Genomic DNA, 23,345 nt, shown 5'->3' with positions numbered 1-23,345 from the left:
ACACGATGTAAAGTTCAACACAGACCAGACAGAGCTGCTTTGACTTCCAGAGAAGCTATCTTTCACCCATGACCTCTCCATTAACATCTATAACTCTGTGGTGTCTCGAGCTCAGCTGTCCTTCTCTACCACCAACACTGCAATATATAGATTCATTTTCAGGACATCCGGGGAGGAGGCAGCAAGAGGTTTTGATTAACTCCCTTAACGCCTCATACTAGGGATGTTATTTTCAAGTATTTTCCGTGATCGATCTTTGGAAATGTAAACCAATTATCGATTAATCTTAAACGTAAACGTTTTCCATGTCAAAAACAGTGCCAAATGCGTTTTTTCCCCTGAATCAAATTTTCCTTGTGTATAACTTAAGGTAGTGGATAGCTATGGATCATGTTATAGGTGTTCAAAATGTTAAACAGGCTGAATGTCAATGTGTGGATCAGCCTCATAATCTCCTCGGGCATACAGTCTCAAATTGAAGGCTCAGACTTCAACAAGGGAACTGAACAGAAACATATTTCAGACTCAGTGTCCAGTTTTCTGTCTACTCATTCTTATTGAGAAAAATTAGCATGTGAATGCGGTCAGGTGTCAACAGGAAGTGCAACCGAGTCATAGACAGTCAAAAAAAGAGCTTGTGGAGACCTGTCACTTAGCCGCAGCCCCCAGCTGAGCGTCTCCGCTTTGCTCAACACCTTTAGTCAGCTGATTCACATCCAAACATGCTTTATATTTAAAACACCTCCCTGATAGCTGAAAGTAATATAAGACCACATGATGTTTGTACCACGTGATATAAAATCGAAACAAAAACATCTGTTTGAGTAAGTTCTTAATCAATTAATCAATACTTGATTAATTGTAGACACCCCTTCCTCATACCTAGACTACAGTACTGTTACTGGTTCCCGGCTCATTCTGTATGTGCCATCTCAATGTAAAATACCACTAAATCTAGTGTTGGAGAACGTCCCTAAAATCCTACAGAAAAATCTGTTTCAAGGCACTGGTACTTACCTACTATGCACAATATGACAAATTTAGTTGCTGATGAATCCAACAGTTGAGTGAGACATCTTGCATCCAAACTATCTCTGCTAAGAGTGGCGCATGCAAAACAGCGATCAGGAAGCGACAGGTAAACAAAACATGGCGGTGGTTTTGCAACATAACATTTCTGAAGTCTGGAAGCATTTTGTCCTCAGCTCTGCAAAATGGAACCTGCTTATCATGGGAGCATGTCAGTAATGCACAAGGTTTGTGGAGCAGGCTCGTTGGACATCTCTCTTTTAAACACAAACTGTGACATTAAGCTTACTCGTCCAAAGTTAGAGCCAGGCTGTGAGTTTGACATCAAGTTTTTCACCTGAAAATCTAGTCTACTATCAAAACAGTTGTTGGTTTCAGCCCTATCCAATACCAGGTGAAAACAAAGACTCTCAAAAGACAATCCACTGATCTCTGCTTCTGCCAAATGGCTCACTACTCTGTTGCTACCAGAGGAACCCAGCAACCACGGCACATGTTCATGGCTGTGTCCTGGCTCAATAGTGGAATAACAAACTCTCAGCTATCTTAGATACAGCAGGATAAATTCTCCATATATTCTGGAGGGACTAGGGTTGCAAAATTCCAGGAAGTTGGAAACTTTCCATGGGAATTAACTGGAATTTATTGGAATAAACAGGATTAAACCAGAAATGTACTAAATTGAAGGTTGGCTCTTAATAGGGAGCTTAAACATTGTTGGGAAGAATATATTTTAGCATAATCCTGACTAAAACAAACAGATTTCATGCAGGCACAGTTGAATATCTATGCAGAGCAATCCTCAACAAGGCTGGACAGTGACACTGAAGAGGAAGAGTCAGAGTTGGATGTTGAGGAAGTGGACATGGAGGATGTTGATGAGACCCAGGAAGAGACCATTGCCTGAAAGGGTTTAGCAAAAATGCAGAGGCTAGGCTTGAGAAGCTTGAGGGAAGATGCTTTTTTATTTGCATGTTGAATGGGACTTTTTTGGAGGGAGAGGGGCTCTTTTCATTTAACATTTTGAATGGGACTGTGTTGAGATTGCATTTTTCTTGATTTTTAAATGGGTTAGGTCAGAGGGATGAGTAATATTTAACTCAACATTCCTGTTTTTGTTCTTCAATGAAAGAATTGATTGTTCAATAAAATATTTAACACTTCATAAAGTTCTACTTACAAATAAATCTGTTTCAATTGTATTATTTTGGATGGATGTCTGCATATAACAAAACATATTTATGCTTGGATATGATACCTTTCCATTAAATTACCCTCAACTCCCAGTTAATTCCCATTAATTCTCATAAATTCCCATAGGAGGTTTCCAATTTGGAATATTTCCAAATTTCCCCAGTTTACCTTCCCATGGAAATTTACCGGAAAAGTACCACCCCTTTGCAACTCTAGGAGGGACAACTCACCTGTTAAATAAATGTCATGGGGCCTACATGAGAAGAAGGCTGATATGTAAAAACATGTAACCTGCTTGAGTATGTAGGGTCCTATTCAGGGACTAACAAAGGTTTATTGGTTCAATCTCAGTAGAAAGTTTGTTATTGCAGAAAATGATTGAACCTATTCCATGATGATAATACGGTATCAGGAAGATCTGAGGGGGAAAAAAACTTCCAGTATTCATAACAGTGGTCTGTGTTTATGAGGTCATATTCATGACATGACAACTCCCATACATGACAAAGCACAGTAGGGCCTTTAGGGCTGTCAAAACAGAGGCAGGCCAACAAAAACACACACGCACTATGCAGACAAGCTCCTATCCTCTCTCTCTCTGTGTGCATGTCTTTTTGGCTAAACTTTTGCACACAGCAGGAGGGATTTTAGGTTAAAGCAATAAAAGAGACAGTGTTTAAAGAAAGCTCACACATTATATGATATATACGAGTTGTGTGATTGACAGATGAAGAGTTGTGCAGAAAATGTTGCCTGCATGATGCTTTCGTTGCAGTCAAAGATACACAAAGGGCTGGAAGAAAGAAGCTACCTGCTAACAATTTTCCATCATCCTGCATGTGCACATTCTGATTAGTTCATGTGTATTTGAGCCTCTTGCTATTTCACATTCCACTTGAGGCACTGAGAAAGCCCAGAGACTGACCTTAGAAGGCCTTAAAAATTCAGGGTTAGTGACATCACCATTTTCGGCAACACCAGCATCAGTTTCTATTGTTATTCCATTCTTATTTTCCATTCTAGCCTCTTCTTCATAAATGAAACACCTGATCGTCATTCTCCAGACATGCTCAGACATGAGGTCAGAGGGGAAAGATCTTAATGATGTTGAAAAGGACAAATACCAGGAGCACATTGAACAAGGTTCTTCTATTCGTGTAAGCTAGTTAAAAAAAACACAGCATGAAACATCAACACAGAAGCTAATTTGTATGGACTGGATAGTCTGAAATACATTCTTCATGAGTGTTTCCGAACCTGTTTCATTCCCTTTTACAGGACTTACTCACATATGATGGAAGTTTCTCATATTGGACACCGAGGCCAGCAGAGTTCTTACACCCACCAGAAACCCAGGCTTTGCCTACATGGCGTCTCGGCAGTCTATTGTCTGGTATAAAACTAATTGCATGGTACAGAAATTCCTGGAGCACTAAAAGCATCCAAAGCTCGTTTCCCACCCTGCAGAATTGTGTTGGAGGTTTTGAGGAGGAAAATATTGGTCAGTTTCGGAAATGTTTAAATTCAAATGACACTACAATTACCAGAGGAGGAGAAAGGATAAGTTTGGGCAACTTGGCTTGATTCAGTTGGGTGCCGGACAAAACCCTTTGGCAGCCCTGAAACAAGCTTTCAATCTACAGCAAAGACTTGTTTATCCGGTACTCAGGACCTCTGAACTGACCAGGCTACCAAGAAGGTATGCAAAAAAGAAAAGAAAGAAACACACCCCAAAACAACCACCCAATAAACAAACAAAAATAATCACTGGGGAAAGATTGTTTCACTCTTCAAAGCCACAGTAATTTCTTCAAGGGCTTCAACCGAGGGATTTGCTGTTCTGGAAGCAGGATGATTTTAAGAAAGATCATCTTTAACCAAACAGCAAAAGCTGAGAAGGCCTAATATCCTCTTTTTCCTATTTAACCTCACTGATCCCTCTGCTGCCAAACCCAAAGAAGAAGGGAAGAGGGGAAAGTGAAGCCATGCCCATTCTCTGACTTGAACACGTGTCTGCAAGCCAGCATCCGTGACTTTATTGAGCTAAGTGAAAACTTTTTTCAATACATTCTTGACAAGTTAATATCATTTGCAAGACAGAAAAGAAACACAATAGCGTTCTTTGTTTGTTTAAGACTTTGGATCAAAATCAGGGGTGTAAGTCCAGTTTCTGTTTAGTACTAAGCGGGGTCAGGTTATTAAAATTCTGCTCTTTGTAGGAACAAGCAATCTGGAAGATCAGTCTCTACACCATGCACTGGAATAGCTAAATGACAAGTGAACAACCACTGAGTTCCAGAATCTTTTTACAACCCATTTCAACTACTCTGTTTCAGGCCAATCCAACCTTAGCCCCTTTGTCCCAGTACTCACCCTGGAAGGCATCCGAGTGGCCAGAGAGGAGGTGCTCGAGCTCATAGCTGTAGGAGTGAATGTTGTGTTGGGTTTCTTTTTTTACAGCAAACTGGTAGCTCTCCTCCATCTTCCGGGTACAGCAGGACGGACCCTGATGCTTGCAGACCAGCAGATCCACATCTAGGACAATTGAAGCAGACATACTTTTTGTTATTTCTTAATCAATTTTTTTGTTTTGTACAAATAAGTACATGAATAAAAGCATGCAACGTATCTCACAGGAAACTGAGGCTCTGAAGATTTGACTGAGATAGCATAACATTTGCTTGTTAGTGAAAATTATACAACGAATAGAATATCATATCTTGTGAGGAGACATAATTATATATAATTCTTCACTATACTGTGGAAGTATGTGTGAGTATATGTATAGTGTCCTGAGTACGCACATAGATAGACAGGCCATAACTCCACTGGGAGACAGAGGAGGCACCATGGGAGGGTGAGAAAGTAGACCAAGAATTCATCCACGTTTCCTGCTATAAATACCGTGTCTGCCAAATATATAAATATCTTTGGCTCAAAGCACTGCACACATGTCGTCAAGACATACATTTTGAAGAGTATGTATAATGCATGTTCTGTAAAAATGTAAAAATACACAATTCTACTTTAATTTTGTAATGCAGACATGCAAAATGACTGTCACTCACATAAACACTCATAAAGAGTACTTTGTGTGACACCACTTTTAGGAGTAGCCAGACAATGGCCATAACACTGCAGTTCATTATAAGCACATGGAGGCAATGACCTAACTGCAAATGCTATGATCCAAAGAGCAGCTCAATCAGGCACAATTACATCAGCTGAAACAGAGTCCAGTCTGCCCTGCCAGGCTGTGTCACCTGCTTCTCACCATCTAAACTTATACAGACGCTGTCATGACATCACTGAGAGTGGCCACAATTAGAATGAACTATGAAGATCGCCCTTTCCCACACAATTCCTTGCACAAACTCACATGCATAGGGATGTTTTTATAATGCATAAGTCTAAAATGATAACGCTTTTTGCAGGGAGGGGGGCTGGGGGTGGGACAGGGGTCAGCTGGAGGCAGGTGTTGTAACCAGAGCCTGAAGCATGGCCTTAGGACAGACCGCAAGACCAGTGCCTCACTGCCCAAATCCCTCCATGAAACACAATAGGGTTGCATTCTCAATCCCTCTTTCCCTTTCTGCTCCCTCTCTCCCATTTGCCTGGCATATCCTAGTGAGGCCTGGGTGTCTCTTAATTACCCAGTGAGGCTCCATTTGTTCCCATCCCAGAGCCAGACGAGTGAAGTCATAACTGGCTGTCCTGCCCCTTCCAGCTCATTATCTCCATCTCTGCAGCAGTGCACTCTTTTTATGTTGACATCGTTTCCCTGCCGACATGGTTTCTCTGTTGACACCATTTCTGCAAGGTCCAATCTTTTTTGCTTGGGTATTCCTCAATAACAGAACCTGAACAGCCTATGTTTCAAGTTGGCTTATGACCCATTTTAATAACATACATTTCATCTATATGTACTTAGTCTAACTCCTAACAGGCTGTGTGGAGCTCCTTTACAAATTGTTGACAGATGTGATATGTGAACATATTCTTTATTGTACAATATATGGATAGCCAAAGATCTAAAATCTTATTGACTCAAACTTTTACATTTATTTTTCCCACATTTGTTACTCTTCCAAGTGAGGGGTCAATTTGATTGAAGTAACTCCAAAACTGAACGGGTATGTTAGGTCTAAGTATGTCATTGGTCAATGTCAGTAGGTGAATACTGCTCACGTCTACCTTATCTCTGGGCTTACATGTCATCAAATATTTAATCCAAAGATTCAATGGGTAATCTTTAATTATAAGTTTTGATGACAGCTTTTAAAATTGATCTTTGTTATTTCTAGAATATATATGAGACACAGCTCATCAAATCTACAACCTGAAACTCTCAGCTATAAATCTCAAGTGCTCTTAATGAACCCTTGTTCGTTGTTCAATAAAAACAACTTCATAGACTTTGCTCCAGTAGCGCATATTGTTAGGTTTCCATCTTTTCAAATATTCATGACACATTAAGGCTGGAGGCTGTTTTGATTCTTCTTAAAAAAGGTCTTCATTTTACCATATTTGGTATCTGTACCCTCTTCTCTTCTGTCCCTGACCCTGCTCTCCTCTCTGGCTGGCTCTTTCTCTCCTTTGTGTTTGTGTGTTATCTGTGATATGAAACTAATATCCAGGGACTCAGAGTGGAATCCAGCCTGGCCTCTCCGTCCCTTGCGAGTAGATGCATGGAGTAAGTGATACTCAGAGAGACTTTGGCTGTTAAACCACCACAGCAGTCAGGAAGGCCTGACTGTGTCACGAATATATGCCAGGCCACTTTCTGCAATCATTCAAAGTAATGTCACTATACTTGTATATGCAACGGTGAACATATTGCTGAGTTTGTTCTTTTGTGTCTTCGAAAATATTTTAGATGCAGTATATTTTTTGAAAAACTGTTTTGATGGTTCTGCCTGAAGGGTGAAATAAAATATGTATTGAGGACTCAGGGCAGCAGTCTTCCAAGGACTTTAAGAGTCACTGAAGTCTTCAATGTAGGACACATTTGTTCTATTTATATCTGTCTGCCTTCCTTTTTAGTAAGATGTTTTTCAACCAAACTTCAGTTATGTTTTCAGATAACAGCATAAGGATTGTTAAAGCCCATTGATTTCTCCTTTCAAATCTTTTTATGATCATTTCTTTTGGAAGATAACATCATTTGGCTCAGTGACTCAACACTTTAAAAAGTGCAATTTTCATTTGCATGGATTCTCAGTCTCTGTGGGCTTGTTTTGCAACAGTAAATTATTGGACTCTCAAACTCTGGCAGTTGCTTGGGAATCATGACTCAACAATTTTTCATGTCTAGCTTCAAATGCCCCATTGGATGATGGATGCTCTTGGACTTGACAACAACAGATCAAGTTATGGTTGCATAGTTTGGCCATATCTCTGGGCTTTTAATCCTGTTGGAATAAACCAAGATGTCATTTCGATTAACTCTCACCTATCCTTGCCACTCTACATTTGGACCAAGAGCTGTAAAGCACCAATCTCAGCTATGAGTCTTTGAAGCCTTTTGGATCAGTTTTCCTGGCCTGACTCACTAGTGCGAGGACTGACTTCACAGTGCCCTGAGCCATTTAATGTTTTTGCGTATGCTGCACCAAGCTAGTACTTTCCAATTATCTTGACATGGACTAGAAATCAACCAGGTTTTGCTGGACTTTGCAGACACTGGTGAATTTCACTAATACAGCACATTTATTACTCACTGGTGACAGAAAGCATCATAAATACATATGTAATACAACAAATCCATTTTTTTTGCACAAGAAAGCTCCAAGAGCTCTGATGAAGTCATAAAACGTATGCTTACTGTGGATGCACTGGGTTAGAAATAAAGTAGTCTTACTAGTATTCTGGAACCGGGGAACTAATGAATTGGACTGGCGTCTCAAAGTTTAAACAAAGCAGACACTTTTTATAGCAATATTTTCGATGGAAATGTTATGTCTTTGCAAATATTTAAGTTTGTTAAAAATTAGGAATGGTAAGCCTTGAAGCATCTAATTTTAAATAAAAAAAAAAATTGTATTAAAAGGGGCAGTAATAGTCAGACTGAGCTTAGCTGATCCTTTATAGTAAGAGTCCACTGTGTTTGCTACTCATTTTGTATGGTTAAACCTGAACACACTTGGCTCTCCAGACTGGGTGTCAACTCTGAATGCTAATTGACTTAATCGCCCTCTGGTGACAAATACCACATGAGTAATTTTCCGTATTAAAGTCAGGGCTCAGGGGTCTCGACTTGTTAGTCACAGCGCCTTCAGAAATACCTCAGTGCCCTTCATTGCAAAAGTCAAAACTCCTGATCAAGGAAACTCTACCACTGTATAATTACCCTGCTAACTCACATGCCATTTTCAATATGTTGTGCTACAGTTGCAGAGCTGAATACAGAGTACGGCTCAGATGGTGTCATTCTCATCCTTTTAAAGTTCACGTATAAAGTCCTGCACTTAAAAAATTACTTGTTTAAAGCTACCATCTCCCTAAAATGGTGTGGAAACTGTCTGATTTGGAATGTGCTCATGACGGGGACGGTTGTGGTTTCCTGATGCTGCTCTTTTGATATTTTTCAGAGAACAGGAATAACTTTGTTAAAAGTATGCAATTAATGCAGCGACCCTTCTCCTGCTTCAGGAAGCCAAGTTCCCTTTGAAGTTCCCAGAGCCACTGAACATACAGGATATTTACTCTACACAGATTTGCTGTATTTTGGATGGACCAAGTTGAATGAAAACACATCTTAAGCATACCTGCATTTTTTTTTTTTTTTTGAACAACCTTGAAAACCAACTGGAATGTTTAGATTTCCCAAACCTCAAGATGGAACTGCCCGCAGTGATTGGCACTGTGTCCAGAGCTGAGAAAGAGGGCAGAGGTTGGAAGGACGGAGCTTAAAAGAGGGGGTGGAAAGCTTATGGGCGAGGAGATGCTGACCTGATGAGGCAGCATTTTATCAGAGAGGTGCTCAGCCACAGACTGGCACAGTAGTTGTTTTAATATTCAAGATAATCTACTGAAGACATCCTCTCAACAAAAAAACAAAAAACAGTGCTCCTCTCATGTACTTTTTCACTTCCCAGAGCACAATAAAGCACATCTTTTCTGTACTGTTATCATACTGGAGATGTGAATGATTATAAACTTGGCAGTCAAATAACCTAATAAAATCCTATCCGCCTCTTCTACAGTAAGAGACTTAGGCTGAAATCCAATAAGAGGTGTTGTATAGAGAGGGACTCAGACAGAATAATCAGCTTCAGACTGGGACGAGACTGGTAAGGGTTTAGTGTTCAGGGTGGACTGGTGAAACATTACCTGAAGTGCAGTCCATTAAATTGAAGCCATGTCAGAGTTTGTTTTACTACTAAATAAAATACTTACATTCACTTTACACATTGAGCAGTTTGAATAAGTCCAGCTGATGCTCAATAGTTATACATTTGTATGGAGTATGAGTGCACCATGTGTGTGCTCGCTAAGTGAGAAAGGCCAAGTTAAAAGGAGAATCAAAACAACTGCAGCCAATCAAAGGCCATGCTGAGCTTTGAGAGCTTGCCAAGGTTTTTGACGCCGCTGTAACTGGTTAAGGATGTGGTGACATGTGATAACACACTGTGTTCCCATTCCCTCGCTATTAACACATGACCCTGCTTGCCTTGTAATAAAGATATGAGACACTTTCTCTTTCACTCTGAAATAGCTGTTAATGACTCAGTAAATCAGGGACTGGCAGTGGTAATAAAGTTTTAGAAGCAGGGATCTATGTTGGATTGGTACACAATCAAACCAGCTCTGCTCAGATCGTTTTTTACTGAGTTGTAAACCAGCTTTATCATATCTGAGAACACTCCGAGAGGGCAACTCAAGACGTATCTGTCAACAGAACTCCTAGCGCTCTACTTCTCAAATGACCCACCTTCTACGGGCCCTATGTGTCTCAAAAGATTTGGCTTACCAAATCCACCATTACTCTTCCAATCAATTATAGGATAGACTACTTTATGTCAGTAACTATCTTTGACTGTTTATAGAATGGACAATGTGCCTTCATCTCTGCCCATTGTGAGAGGTGAAGCCAAAAGACCACCTCCACGTGCACTGACATATTGTGCTGGTGCAGCCAAGGCTTGCGCAGAGGCCACTTGCTTGCAGCGCCATTGGACTGACGTCACACTCTTTCCAGTAACACAAACTTAATAAAACACAGAAAACCACCTTGTTGTGTTGGTCTGAGGCAGACACGCAAGACTATGAAAGTTCAATGACTCTTGTCTTAGAGTTGCTAAGTATTCTCTCACCGTTTTTTAACTCTACTAATCAGATACAGAATAAATAACTAAAGATAAAGCTATCAAAAAAATAACTAACTAGAATGACAGTTTGACGACGTGTACTTTATTTTTACAGTTTGACCAATGCTCCATCTGTTAACATGATGAAGGCAGGGTCATGACCTATACTGTTACTAGTCAGCAGAGGGAACTCTAATTCTTATGGCTCCACATTCAGTGATCACTTATGGCGTTCATATAAATATAAAGTCTACACCCACTAATAATAAAGTATTCAGAAGGGCTTTAACTTGATTTAAAAATATTTTTATTATTAGCTATTCCTACACTTCAGTATTCTATAAATAATCCTTAATAGGCTACTTGCAAAACTATGATTACAGTGCTCTTGATAATAGCTACTGCTTAGTACATGTCATACTTAGTTTGGATAAAATAATTAAAATCAAAGCAATACTGAGTAGAATTTCTATAAGATTATATCCAAAAGGCCAGTTTTTAAGTTCCCTGCCGCTGCACTCCTCATGGTGCTTGGTGTGAAATCTGCTCACCACACATGAATGAAACGCAGCACTGTATCTTAAAACAAACACCAGGCTGTGAAAAGGGCTGAAGCTTTGCCACTTCAAATTTCAAGACTTGCTTTTGTTGGCATTTGATCTGAGAACTGAAGCTGAGTAGCAAAATTGTGTACACACGCACATATACACCAAATCTCCCACTCTAACACCCCCTTCTATTGGTCAGTGCTTTGAAGACAAGATTGCGCCTGACCCAAAGCAGCCTCTCTAAGACGAAGACAAATAAAGAGCAAAATAAGATTGGAGCCCAAAATGCACTCCTGGAACTGCAGCGATGTTTGATTAGCTGTGAGAGATGGGATAAATTAACAGAAATGCACCCCTTTACACCAAGTTATACAAACACAAATATTTAGATCAGTTAATAGTCTGGCTAAAGTTTGTATCTAGATTATATCATCCTAAAAATGTTATGTTTAGAAGGCAGGTGTGACAGAAATAATCTATCTTTAAGGAAGTGCTACTGCATCCCTTTCCTGTGCTGTTTGTTTCTGTTTTCTCACTGACAGGTAAAATGCTCAAGAGCAGCTGCAACTGCAGGCAGACACACTTCCATGCCTCAGCCAGTGTTCTGCAGACTGTAAAAAGTTTGTCATGCAAGCCTCTCTCCAGACTGCTGCCATCATCAGAAGGCCATGGTTCTTCTGTTGTCTTTAAGAGCCAACCCGAAACTACTGCTTGCAATGAAACTTACATCCTCTGTTGCTAGTAGTGACACCCTGCTAAACAAACATATCAAGTGGTTTGGATGTACCTCTAGGTATGTTTCCCACTCAGCTATCTATTGCTCTTCTCCCTGTTAAAGCTTGCAGACTCAGACAGGATGATACTTAATCTTCCACCCACCTATGTGACACTATGCAGCAAAAATTCTGATCTGGAGTCATATAGATAGTTGATCATCGTATATCTGTTGCTGTAAGAGTATTCAAAAGGGGAAAAAAGCACTTAAATCTTTGATTTCCCTTAAGCTTAAATACTTGTAATATAACCAAAGACTTGGTTAAAAAAAAAGTATGAAGTCCACTGAAAAGCTCCTTGTTGAGTTCAAATGTAAATTATGATTGCAGTGTCAGCAAATATAAGAAGATATATTTCCCTAAAAGTGATGAAGTGTCTCACTATGTTTGAAGAATTACTTCAAGCTAAACTTGCATAGTTGAATCAAAGCCTACCCACTTACAATGCACTTTGCCTCCAAAACAGATTTGGAACCAATGTTTATCCTCATAAAATAACTTTGTGTGCAAAAGGAAAGTACATACCACAAAACTTCCAAGGTATTTCCATCTGCATTGCAATGAAAACAATTTTAACATCAGACAGAAAAGATACTGACTATAGCCATGTCGTCAGAGGTGCAAAAACACTCTACAGGCTGTTGGCAGGAGTCTTCAGAAAATCTATGTATTGTGTTTCCTGACCCAAGTGCATAAAAGCTAAAAGACCAATGACAGCCCTGTATCTGCAACACATGGCCTTAAAATTAAGCAATGGATACAAATCAACTTGGATAATGCAACCCCCCACTGTTGATGAAATATTGTAGCTTCTTTATGCACAGAGATTAAACCACATGAGACTTCTGCATCACACTAGACTTGCTCTGGCTCAGAAAGCCTGTCTCAGCAGCTTGTAAATAAGCTGGTTGGCTTTCTGCCAAAAAAAAGTGCCCAATAATTGTTTAAAATCCAAACTGGCTGCTCGTTTGATAAGCAGCTGTGTGTTATGTTGGGAATGTGGGAAAAACACTCTAGAAACCATGATGCTGTGTAACCAAAATGTATGAATTAAATAAAAATGCAACCACTTTAAATGTTTGTTGGAATATAAAAAGTACAATGAATTTATGAGGCAAGGGATATAACAGGATTGGTCAGTTGTGCAGCACTCCACTTCCTTTCACATCAGTCTAAATCTGTCAATATGATATATTGTTTGGAAAAACAATACATCACAGTTACTAATATGCCATTTATAGCCTTCAACATTAAAGAAAGTTAACACTAAAAAAAAAATCCTTAGAAGTCTTCAACTAACATATAATGAGAAGAGATCCCTTCTGGCTAAAGTACCTGTACCAAATATCTGCTCTGTCTGAGAACTTTTAAATCTCTTGTTGTTAATTGGGTGGGCTTATTGCTTTTTGGAGACCACTTTCAAGTGATTGTTTACTGAGGCATGTGCGCTTTTGACAGAGGAGGCTGTTGTTTTTTATATTTTGTAGTAGGCTATCAACGCACCTTCTTTTTTTTTTTTTTTTGCAACAACCGCTATTGCAGTTTAAGATACATGTCTGACTGTAATACATGGCATGCTCTGTAATCTACAATGTAAGCATTGCGCTGCAGTCTTAGTGCTCATTACAATGAGGTGCCAAACCCACTGGCTCACCTGTGCCAGGTGTCTCCGGTACGCGGTTCAGCGGCCCGACCTGCCGCAGCTGGAAAGCGGTCCTCACTTCATGACAACTGTACGCGTCCACATCGATCACAACCACCGCAAGTACGACCGCTGACAAGATCCAGAAGGACCCGCAAGAGTTCACGCGTGGGCATATTCCTCGGGACATTGCCGCATCTCACACCAGGTATCCTCGTGGATAGCCTACTGACTGCAAACTGTGTGACAGTGTTGGAAGCAGACGCCACTGGAGTGCAATGAAAGCGACGATGAGTTTGAACATCTGACAAACGTTTCCGTCTGATTCTCACATAATTGTTCGGGATGAGTGTGGGCGCCTCACAGCAGAGGATCAGTGTCTTCTCTCGGACGGATGAAGAGTGGTGTGTGTGGGCTGAAGCCAGTCTGTCCCGCGCCCAACACTTTGCAGTGGTCGGCTGTCTGCATGCCTGTTTCCAAAGCCTCGCGCGCACTCCCCTCCCTTTCTGTTTACTTCAGCTAAGTGCCCCAACTCAAACTCAATACGATGTATCGAGCTGTGTCAGTATCCTGACAAAACTTTCAACTTAGAACTAAACTTCCCCAAATAGAACATTCAAAATGTTTTTAATATTTTCCCCATTTCACTCGTAGCATTTGCATCTTGATACAAAGTTTTGTATCGTGACGACATTGCAACTGGAAAAAATAAGATTAAGCATATCTCAACATATTTTGTCGAATCACTTTTGCATCCCAATTAGACTATATGAAATTGCACAAAATGACCATTATTTGGATTATGTTATTTCACTTCCGTGGTCAAGCCTCAGACCTACTACATTTAAATTACTTATTATTTTAAATTAAATTACTATGTACTAAATTTAATCAGATTAGACTCCCACCTCTACACCTTGTTTCTACCGTTTTGTTTCTGTCCTTAAGGACGTCTTAAAATTTGCAGAGGCTACTACTCTCTGGTTCTTCTTCCTCTTTATGAAGACTTAGGATGATGAGGACACGTACTGTTGGCCAATAAACTTTTATCTCTCCAAGACAGCCAGATCAAATTAGTTTTAGAGTATGAAAATATTTGAATAGCAACTGATTCTCCCTGCAATCCTGCAGTCAGTGATAATGATGATGAGGCCTGTTATTTGATTAACATTGCTGCCATCTACTGGTGGAAATGCTTCATGACATTGAAAGCACACAACAGAATGTTGCAGTTAGATAGCCGCTTTTGGGTTTAGCAGCCTTTAGGCCATAATTTATACACGGTTTAAATCACATAAAAGGTTAAACATATTGGTAGAAAAATCAAAGGCAACTTTGTTAAGATTCTTAGTTCAATAAACTGGATTAACCTCAGATTTTAAATCAGGAGACACACCAATTGGAAGAGAATCATTCTCAAAAAAGTAACAAGCCATTCCTCAGACAGTCGTTTTCTCAAGTACATTACATGTTAAACATTGCATTCATTTTTTCCATAAGACAGACAATACATTATTGGTTAGCTGCCAACTGTCTAACAAAAAATGTTCAAATCATAACTACTATTCAGAATAACTATAAAGCTGTATTTGATTTTTGGTCTTGGGTAAAAATGTATTGCCAAATCGAGTTGGTGCACATCCTTCTTTTGGCAGAGTTTTCTGTTCTTTATCTCCCACAGATCAAAGAGCATTATTTTCATTTAAACTTTGACGAATCACTCTACTTGAACTTGCTTAAGCTGCTAAATGTCATCACTAATGAAAGTACAGTTATCCCAATAGACATGCTTTTCACTGTTGTAATGCATCTACAAAGAAGAAAGTTTGTTTTAGGAGAAAGCTAATCGCACAGCATGAAACTCATGTAGTGCAGGTGAAGGTATCACCCACTGAAACACCTTTTAAAGCAGACCAACGTCTGATACTCTGAGCAAGTGACAACTGATGAATTTGCAAGGACTTGAGTGTGTGCCAGCTATGATGTCAGTAACCCAGTTAAATGCTCTCCTTGCCCAATGAGCCATCAATCCCAAGGAACCAAACACACAAACAGCTGATGCTTCAGTATACACTTTAAGAACATTAACAGGGCAGAGACTGACATCAGCTTTTCTTCCAGTGGTTTGGAAACAGCCAGTGTTGAGAGCTAGTCTCTATAAGAGAAGAGGAATAAGAAGACAAAGTGATTCCACATGAATCAGGATTACCATGAAAATAAACAATCTCTGATCATGAAGACTCATTTTTATGTAGTTAAAAGTAAGCTGTATCCACAAAGTCTGATACCACAGTTAGCCTCCTACATTTGCCTGTCTGTATCTGTTGAAGGTTTGATACTGGTGACCACTGTCACAAGTACTGGCATGTGTCATGAGGACACCTTTAAGTTTACATACCCACAGTCTCTGAGCATCCATGAGACACAAAACATAAGTATATATAGAGCATTGTTTATAGTTTTGACAGCTGTCAATGTTACAAAGTAATGGCTAAAAGGCCTACACTCAGCAGTGTCTATAATCTATACCATTTATCCTGTTCAGGGTCATGGGGCTGTAGCCTTTCCCAGCTGCCATGAGAGGAGAGGCAGGGTACATCCTGGAAAGGCCCCCAGCTAACATATAGACAGACAACCAAACACACTCACTCGCATATACGGGCAATTTAGAGTGACCAGTTAACCTAATGAGCATGTCTTTAAACTGTAAGAGAGGGCTGGAGTACCTGGAGGAAACGGGGAGAACAAGCAAACTCCACACAAAAAGGCCCCAGCTGTTATTCGAACCAGGAACATTCCTGCTGTGAGGCAACAGCGCTAATCACTGCACCAATGTGCAGCCTGTTCTTGAGCTAATTCAGTCTGTTATTTCGTGCACATGTGGGATTCTGATTTGCACAGGGGATGAATGAAGGAGAAGCCTTTGCATTCTTTCTATAGGACCATCATAGAGCCACATAGGCTGGCGACCAGTGCTTGGTACCTTTAAAAAGGTCTTGATCGAAATGATCCAGGATCACTGGTATGGAGCTGCTGCAGCATTTTAACATACCAGGATGTTACACTACACCAAGCCAGCATGCTTTTTTGGCTTCTCTGACCCACAATGCACTTCCGAGATGAAGATATTTCACTGCAAATGATCTGCAATCGGGGAAATGCAGTGTAGTATGATAGAATGTGATGGGTGTCATGAACGAGATCAGAGCTCAAGGTGCAAAGTCTTGAAAAATAACTTTATCCCCAAATTTGAAGCATTATGCAGGGAGCCTCTATGAATCTTTTTTTCACTGCAAGTTGCTACAGGCATTCTTCAGTTTCATGCAAACAGTTAAGTGTTAAGCAGTAGCTTCAACTAATCCAGCCTGTTATGAGATGAAGTTGAGCGTGAGTGGAGGTGAAATATTTGAGACTGGATGATTCCAGTCACAAGATGGAAACAAAATAAAGGAATGAAAGGGGATCAAAGAATTACTTTATTGAACACTATTTTTTTTTTACATCCAGCCTAGAAACCAAGTAAAGGCAAATTTGGACAGGTAAGTCCATTCAGCTAACTTTTTGTTGTGTAGCATCATTAGGAGCAACACACTCATAGGGTACTCGGCTTTACCCGCACATCTTGGCTGAACAGCTGGTTGGTTTAAGGTAGATGTATTCTGGGCTCAGTCTTAACTTACCACAGGTAAGCTGTTGGTGGGATGATAAGCACTTTAAGGTGTCAAAGTGCAGGACACCTTACTCCAAGATTCCATTCCTACAAGGCAAACACAATTGTAATTAGCCAATCTTCACATTTCATGCAAAAAAATCAAGTGAAATTTGAAGACCAGGCAGCCTTAACAGACCTTAAGCTTAGAGATCAGCATCAGAACAGAATTGTATCAACTGTATTGTGATGACCATTGCCTCAAACCTTTGCTTGAATGAAGTCAGTACTCTGTGGTAAGCAGTGTTTGAATCACAGAGATAAATTAAGCAGTTTTATGAGTGACTTGCAATATTATTATTATTTTTTATTGAGAGCAAGTAAACATTTCATTTTAAGCAGACTATTTCATCAATTCAACTTTAGGAAGGTTATTTTGGCTGTTCTGTTTTACTGTCATTGTCAAAACAAACAAAAAATTACGAATTAGTCAACTGCTGGACGAGAGTTAAGACTTTTTCAAACACCTCTATACTGTTTAATGATCTGCCATCCAGGGGATTTTCTAGGAATTCTGTGCCAATGAAAAGATACCACAATTGGCTTCAAAATCAGAGCCAACCCCACAGAACTTTGATAAGCACACTTCCATTACACTAATGCCACATTAAAACCTTTAAACAACTTCTATAACTGTTTTACACTGAATATTTTGTTGAAATAATCATAAGAGAGAAAGCACGATATTTTGCACAGTGGTGTATGTACAGTGAGTTGTAGGTAAGTAAAAATACTATTTTAGTAGTATTAAAACCATACTCTGCTAAATTCATCTCCAACTCACTCACTAAAGTTACCTCATGTCACACAGCAGTTCAAATTAAATGATAAAGAATAAATAGTACTGCTAATATTTGCACAATTGCAACATTTGACATGTTTTAACCAGCCAACAGGTCTTCACATTTGATTTTCAACACTCTGCTTAATGACTTTCAGACCATGGATTTTTATTTACTTTTTTAATTGTTGTATTCTGTAATTTCATATCTAAAAATTGACATTCAAACATTCAGAGGGACACTGTAGAAAGCAACACTACCATTGTCCTGAATACTATTCCGAAGACCATCATCCATTTGAATGTTATTTTGTTGGTTAGATTTGTGAATAAAAATGTTATGTATTAATGAATACATAATGAATATGAATGGAAAAGGTTAGGTTTTTAAGGCAGTAGTGGACAAGTAACAGATTATAATAAATCTGTCGGTATCAAATATGATAGGCTAGCTTACTTGGAAAAGGGCTAAATTCAACCCCAAAGTGGACCTATTAACCACAAAGTAAAATTTATTTTTAAAAAAGGGTCATATGAGATTGTACCTATGATCCCGATTAGTTGATTAGAAATGTATATACAATGCAGTATGATCAAAGCTAGATTCCCTTATCTCTCTTTAATTATCTATACTAGAGTCTTTAATAAATCCTGATTTTGTCTACACTTTGGTATAACTCAATTTGCTCTTGACAGGTCAAATCAATACTGCCAGCTTATGCAAGCAGATAAACATTTTGTGCATACAGTAGGGGAGAGAGGTGCCTCAGATTGGGAGCACATATTTTTGTCAGTTCATTATGATTATCTTTTCAACTAATTTTACTTGCCTTATGATATTTATGGCCTATAAATACAAAAAGTACACTTTCAATTCAGACTCATATCCCATCCTCTGTTGGGGCCCTGGGTAGTCCTCTTCAGGTAGTCAGTACCAAAGAGACAATACATTTGATAAAAGCGCAGATTATACATTGAAATTGAGAGGTAGACATTTGTGCTGACAGCAATTTTGTAGTTTGTTTATGTGATGTTATTTTGTCAATTTTTCAATAACATGGACCCGCTAATGCAGGGGTGTCAAACTCATCAGTTCAGGGGCCACATACAGCCCAAGTTGATCTGAAGTGGGCCGGACCAGTAAAATCATAAACATAACCTATAAATAATGAAAATTCAAATTTTTTTACTTTGTTTTAGTGCAAAAAAAGAACAAGAACATTCTGTAAATGTTCACATTTAATGAACTATATTTTTACAAAAACAGCTGTTGTATTTTCTGCCATGATGAGTCTCAATGGGCTGAATATTTTAATCTTTAAGCCCTGAAACCTGCTGCAAACACACCAAACACACAGCTTACCCATTCACCTGACAGTGTAATGTTTACATCAAAAGAACAGATTATAAGAATGAAGGTAAACTTGACTATTTTGGACCCCAGAGCTCCAGCATGAACAGTGTGCTTGCTGGACAGTGTTGTATGCAGGGGTGTAGTGCCAGTGTTAGTAGTTAGTGGATCATCTTATAGTGCTCTAAAAAGTCTATGAATCTCAACCAGATTATGCAAACAGCAAGTCATCTATTTTCTCACTTTGAGAAAAAAAAAGTGTAGTTCAGGGCACTCCATCAGCACTGATTTTATGCGACCCCCAGAGGACAAATTTAAAATAGTTACTTTTATTGAAAAATTGCAGTCAATGTCTTCGCTGTAATTTTTTCACTTTACAAAGTCGTTCCGCTGGCCGGATTGGAACCTCTGGCGGGCCGGTTTTGGCCCACGGGCCTCATGTTTGACACCCCTGCGCTAATGACTCATGGAAATCTAAGCCAGAAGATAGTAGGCCTAGTCCTTCGTCAGACGACCCACACTGCACAAAAGGTAGCCATAAAAACGCCACGGCAGCTGAGAGACGCTTCCATGCTATCTTCATACTTCCCACCTCAGGTAGTAAGGCAAGCTGTCATGAGATAAAAAACGTTTTAAGTTGAACATTTGTGGTTGGGAATTGTCTAAAATGTAAAACACTCAATGGTTGAACAGTCTCACCAAGATACTCACCCCTGTTAATGTAGCTAGCAGGCGCAGGTGTATAATCACGCTTAAAATGAACAATTAACACAACAGGTGTTGCATATTTACCTCATTGAGCGTGTTTGAGGGAAAGTTGTTTTTAAACGTCAGATACACTTTGACAGTTGTCAACATAAAAAAAAAAACTCTGAAATTGTGGCAAGGTGGAGGTGGTGTGGCACTCAGGGTTTGCCGTATGATGATGAATAAACAAAAATTGAACTGATCTGACAACGCCACCTGGGGAATTTCACACCAGGAAATATACAAACACCTTAATAAATGAAAAGGCAAATCAGGTTCAACAACTGAATCAAGGAGGCAAGTTATTGCGGTAAGGAGGTACATTAGTCAGTTTAGGGAGATGTATTAAAGTTTATTACAATATAATTTGTTTATTTTATCTTAAAAAAAACACTTCCAGTCCAAGGTGATTTAATATTAGCAAAATGGGAGGGGGAAGTGAGGGGTGCCAGCAGAGGGGCGCCAGCAATAATCAATAAAACGCAAAAACAGCAGCTGACAAATGGCTGAAATACAAAAAAATAAAGCATTATATATTAAAACTTCTTTATAACTATTTTAAAAATATGCATCAACCCTCAAGTTGCCTGACTTACCCTTTAACTGGCTTCACTATAACAATGACACAAAGAAGACGGCTACCAAAGACACCTCAAGCAAAGGACCAATGGGACAACAGACACTAAATACAAGAGATAAAATGGATCCTTTAAAATATTTCCACATCTCAGCAATTAATATTTGAACAAAACAAAAAACTTAATGAACCAGACACCAGTACACCCAAGGCAGGGAGGCAGACAGGGGGCTATTCCAGGACAAAATTAAACTTTGTTAGCTTTTAAGTAAATGAAAATGACTTGAAAATAAGCATGGAATAATCCTTTTGATTTTTAACCTACCTCAGTACAAGGAGCATGTGGCAACCAGCAGGCAAACCAGACCGAAAGGGAGCCATGTTGCCACAGGTGCTATATGGTTCACCTGATTAAGGGGCTGGACCAGGGGAGGAGTTTACCTACCTTTGAGAGGCTGCATTCAAGGCCAACAATTAAAACCAACACCAGAAGCAATGCTCCCACTACAAAATGGTTTAAAGTAGCCTTTTCTTTTAACTTAATTTAACTTTTCCTCACAGGTTCAGTATTTTCAAAACCATACTCATGACTTGTACCATCAATACAGAGAAATGTGATTAATACTCTGTCTTTTCCCCACAACCAATATCAAATAGTCCTACTCCTCTGAATTTGAAGAATGAACAAGGCAAAACTCAGTTCACTGATTACGGTGATTTGGATCATTTTTCTGTTTTCTTACTGGCATCCAGCTTGTTCTCTACCTTATCTCTTGGTAATTTACAAAGTCTCCAAATGGACAGGTTTCCTTGTTAAAGTAGCCACCAGACACAAGGTAACTATAACTACTCCTTGTTACCATAAGCTAATTAGCTTTGTTAGGTGTTCACCAAGTGGTCCCAAGCTAGCTGAACTGGGTGCTTGGTTGAGTGTTTTATATTTACTAATACATCTCTGGCATGGACCATTGGTAGACCAAGGACTACACAGGACAGGACACATTGATTTGAATAAAATCTGTGAGTTATATTTTCTTTAATTGGATATTGGACTTGTGAATATGTCTGTATGTGTGAAGGGGAAACACAGTGAGGTGCTTAGTATTTTGTTTCAAGTAGAAAGCTTATGAACAGCTTTGCATGAGTTGTAGTGTGCTTTTAAATGTGTTAGAATCTCTCTTCCTATTAGGACTGGCACATTTATGTTCATTTGTACTTGTACAACCCCTTTTCTTTTAGCATTGCTTGCCAAAAGAAAAAGTGTCGTTCATGATTTCCAAAAATATGTATTTACCCCTAATTTAAGGACAGAGGGATAAATTGTGTTAACAGAAAATTATGGGGAGTGATTTTAAGCTCATGCAGGGATATCCACTACAGAGTTATGTCTGTTTTTGATGCTGATGCTTTTGATTTGGAACTGAGGACCCAAAGATCCCTGCCATTCAGTATTGGGCCCAATCTCAATGTCCACCCTCAAGCCCTCACTGACTTTGAGGCACGTTCCCGCTAAGTCCGTGAGGGTTTAGGGCTGTCCCACTGTCAAATCTTCAAGTGTGTGAGGGATCTCTCACTGACTTTTTGAGCCCTTATGCCCCCTTTCCATAAGTGGGCATTTTTGCAGACTTAGCGTAAGGGAATTACCCAGAGTTCATAGCAGAGGAATATGAAACACAGGATTCCCAGGGGAAGCCCGCGAGCATGGAAAGGTAAACGAAAACCGTGACATGGAAATTAAAAAAGTGCAACAATAAAAAAAGAAGCATGAAAGTTGCAATGAAATGTACAGGCAAAAAAGTTTGTCTGTAAGCATAAATAGAGACAACACCCGTCATCTATTTATCTTCACACATATGTGTATTTATAAATCATATATTTCTAGTTTTATAATATTTGTATATTTTACATTGTATGGTTAAGCAGTCTGTACAGTAAGAGAGTGGATCACATGACAATCAGGCAGTCAGTCCCTTAAGTGCCTTGAATTTCAGGAAAGTAAAAATTGTGCAATAACAATTCCTAATATCGCTAAGGTGAGCTGGTGACGTAATGTAGGTCATGTGAGAAGTCGCAAAGTGCTGTCCTATTCCCAGTTCTAAAGTTTGAGCCCTCACAGCCTCTTGCCCTCAATCACTTTCCAGCTGACATCAGTTAAGTCAAGAAGGGCTCAGGGCTCAGGGCTTAGGGAGGACATTGAGATTGGGCCTTGGTTTTTGGCCTTGTGCTTTTTGTACAGAGTTTCCTACAGGTTCTGTGAATCTTTGATAATATTGCGTACTGAAGATTATAAACCCCTGAATTATTTGTAATTTATGCTGAGAATTGAGAAATATAATTCGGAAATTGTTTACCTATTTGCTCACAAATTATCTCACAGAGTTGTTAATCTCTTCCTATCTGAACTTTTGGGAGACTCAGTCTCTCAGGCTACTTATACTTGTTGCAAATTAAGCAAACTAGTTAAGATATTCTCCTCAAGTTTTTTTTTACAATTATAAAACAACTTTTTCAGTCTTTTTTTTGTACTTGCCCCAGCTTTTCTGAAGCATGTTGCTGGCATCAAATTTGAAATGAGCATATATTGTGTCACTTAATTTTGATTAATGATTGGTTTAAATGGATGTAAATCGTCAAAATGAATCTATCAAAATTGTACAAAGTTTCACAACTTTTTATCCAATTTAT

General features: G+C 39.2%; 1 protein-coding gene across 14 annotated transcripts in view; it reads right to left on the bottom strand.

Moving 5' to 3' along the window:
- The window catches only part of gpc5c (glypican 5c), a 126,155-nt gene extending 105,059 nt beyond the window's left edge, over positions 1-21,096 (bottom strand). For 13 of the 14 annotated variants that reach the window (XM_034702813.1, XM_034702815.1, XM_034702817.1 and 10 more), the window contains exons 1-3: positions 20,986-21,096; positions 17,176-17,252; positions 4,597-4,758 (exon numbers count right to left, since the gene is read on the bottom strand). In XM_034702813.1, coding sequence (XP_034558704.1) covers positions 4,597-4,705 — 109 coding nt within the window. In that variant the 5' untranslated portion in view covers positions 4,706-4,758; positions 17,176-17,252; positions 20,986-21,096. Of the gene's footprint in view, positions 1-4,596; positions 4,759-17,175; positions 17,253-20,128; positions 20,590-20,679; positions 20,766-20,985 lie in introns of all 14 variants that reach the window. The other variant, XM_034702814.1, reaches the window with a different exon arrangement.
- Positions 21,097-23,345: the final 2,249 nt, after the last annotated feature.

Source organism: Notolabrus celidotus, chromosome 15 (assembly GCF_009762535.1).
Source record: "Notolabrus celidotus isolate fNotCel1 chromosome 15, fNotCel1.pri, whole genome shotgun sequence".
Classification (NCBI taxonomy): domain Eukaryota; kingdom Metazoa; phylum Chordata; class Actinopteri; order Labriformes; family Labridae; genus Notolabrus; species Notolabrus celidotus.
The sequence above is the reverse complement of the archived record's forward strand: the minus strand, read 5'-3'. Positions and strand labels throughout refer to the sequence as shown.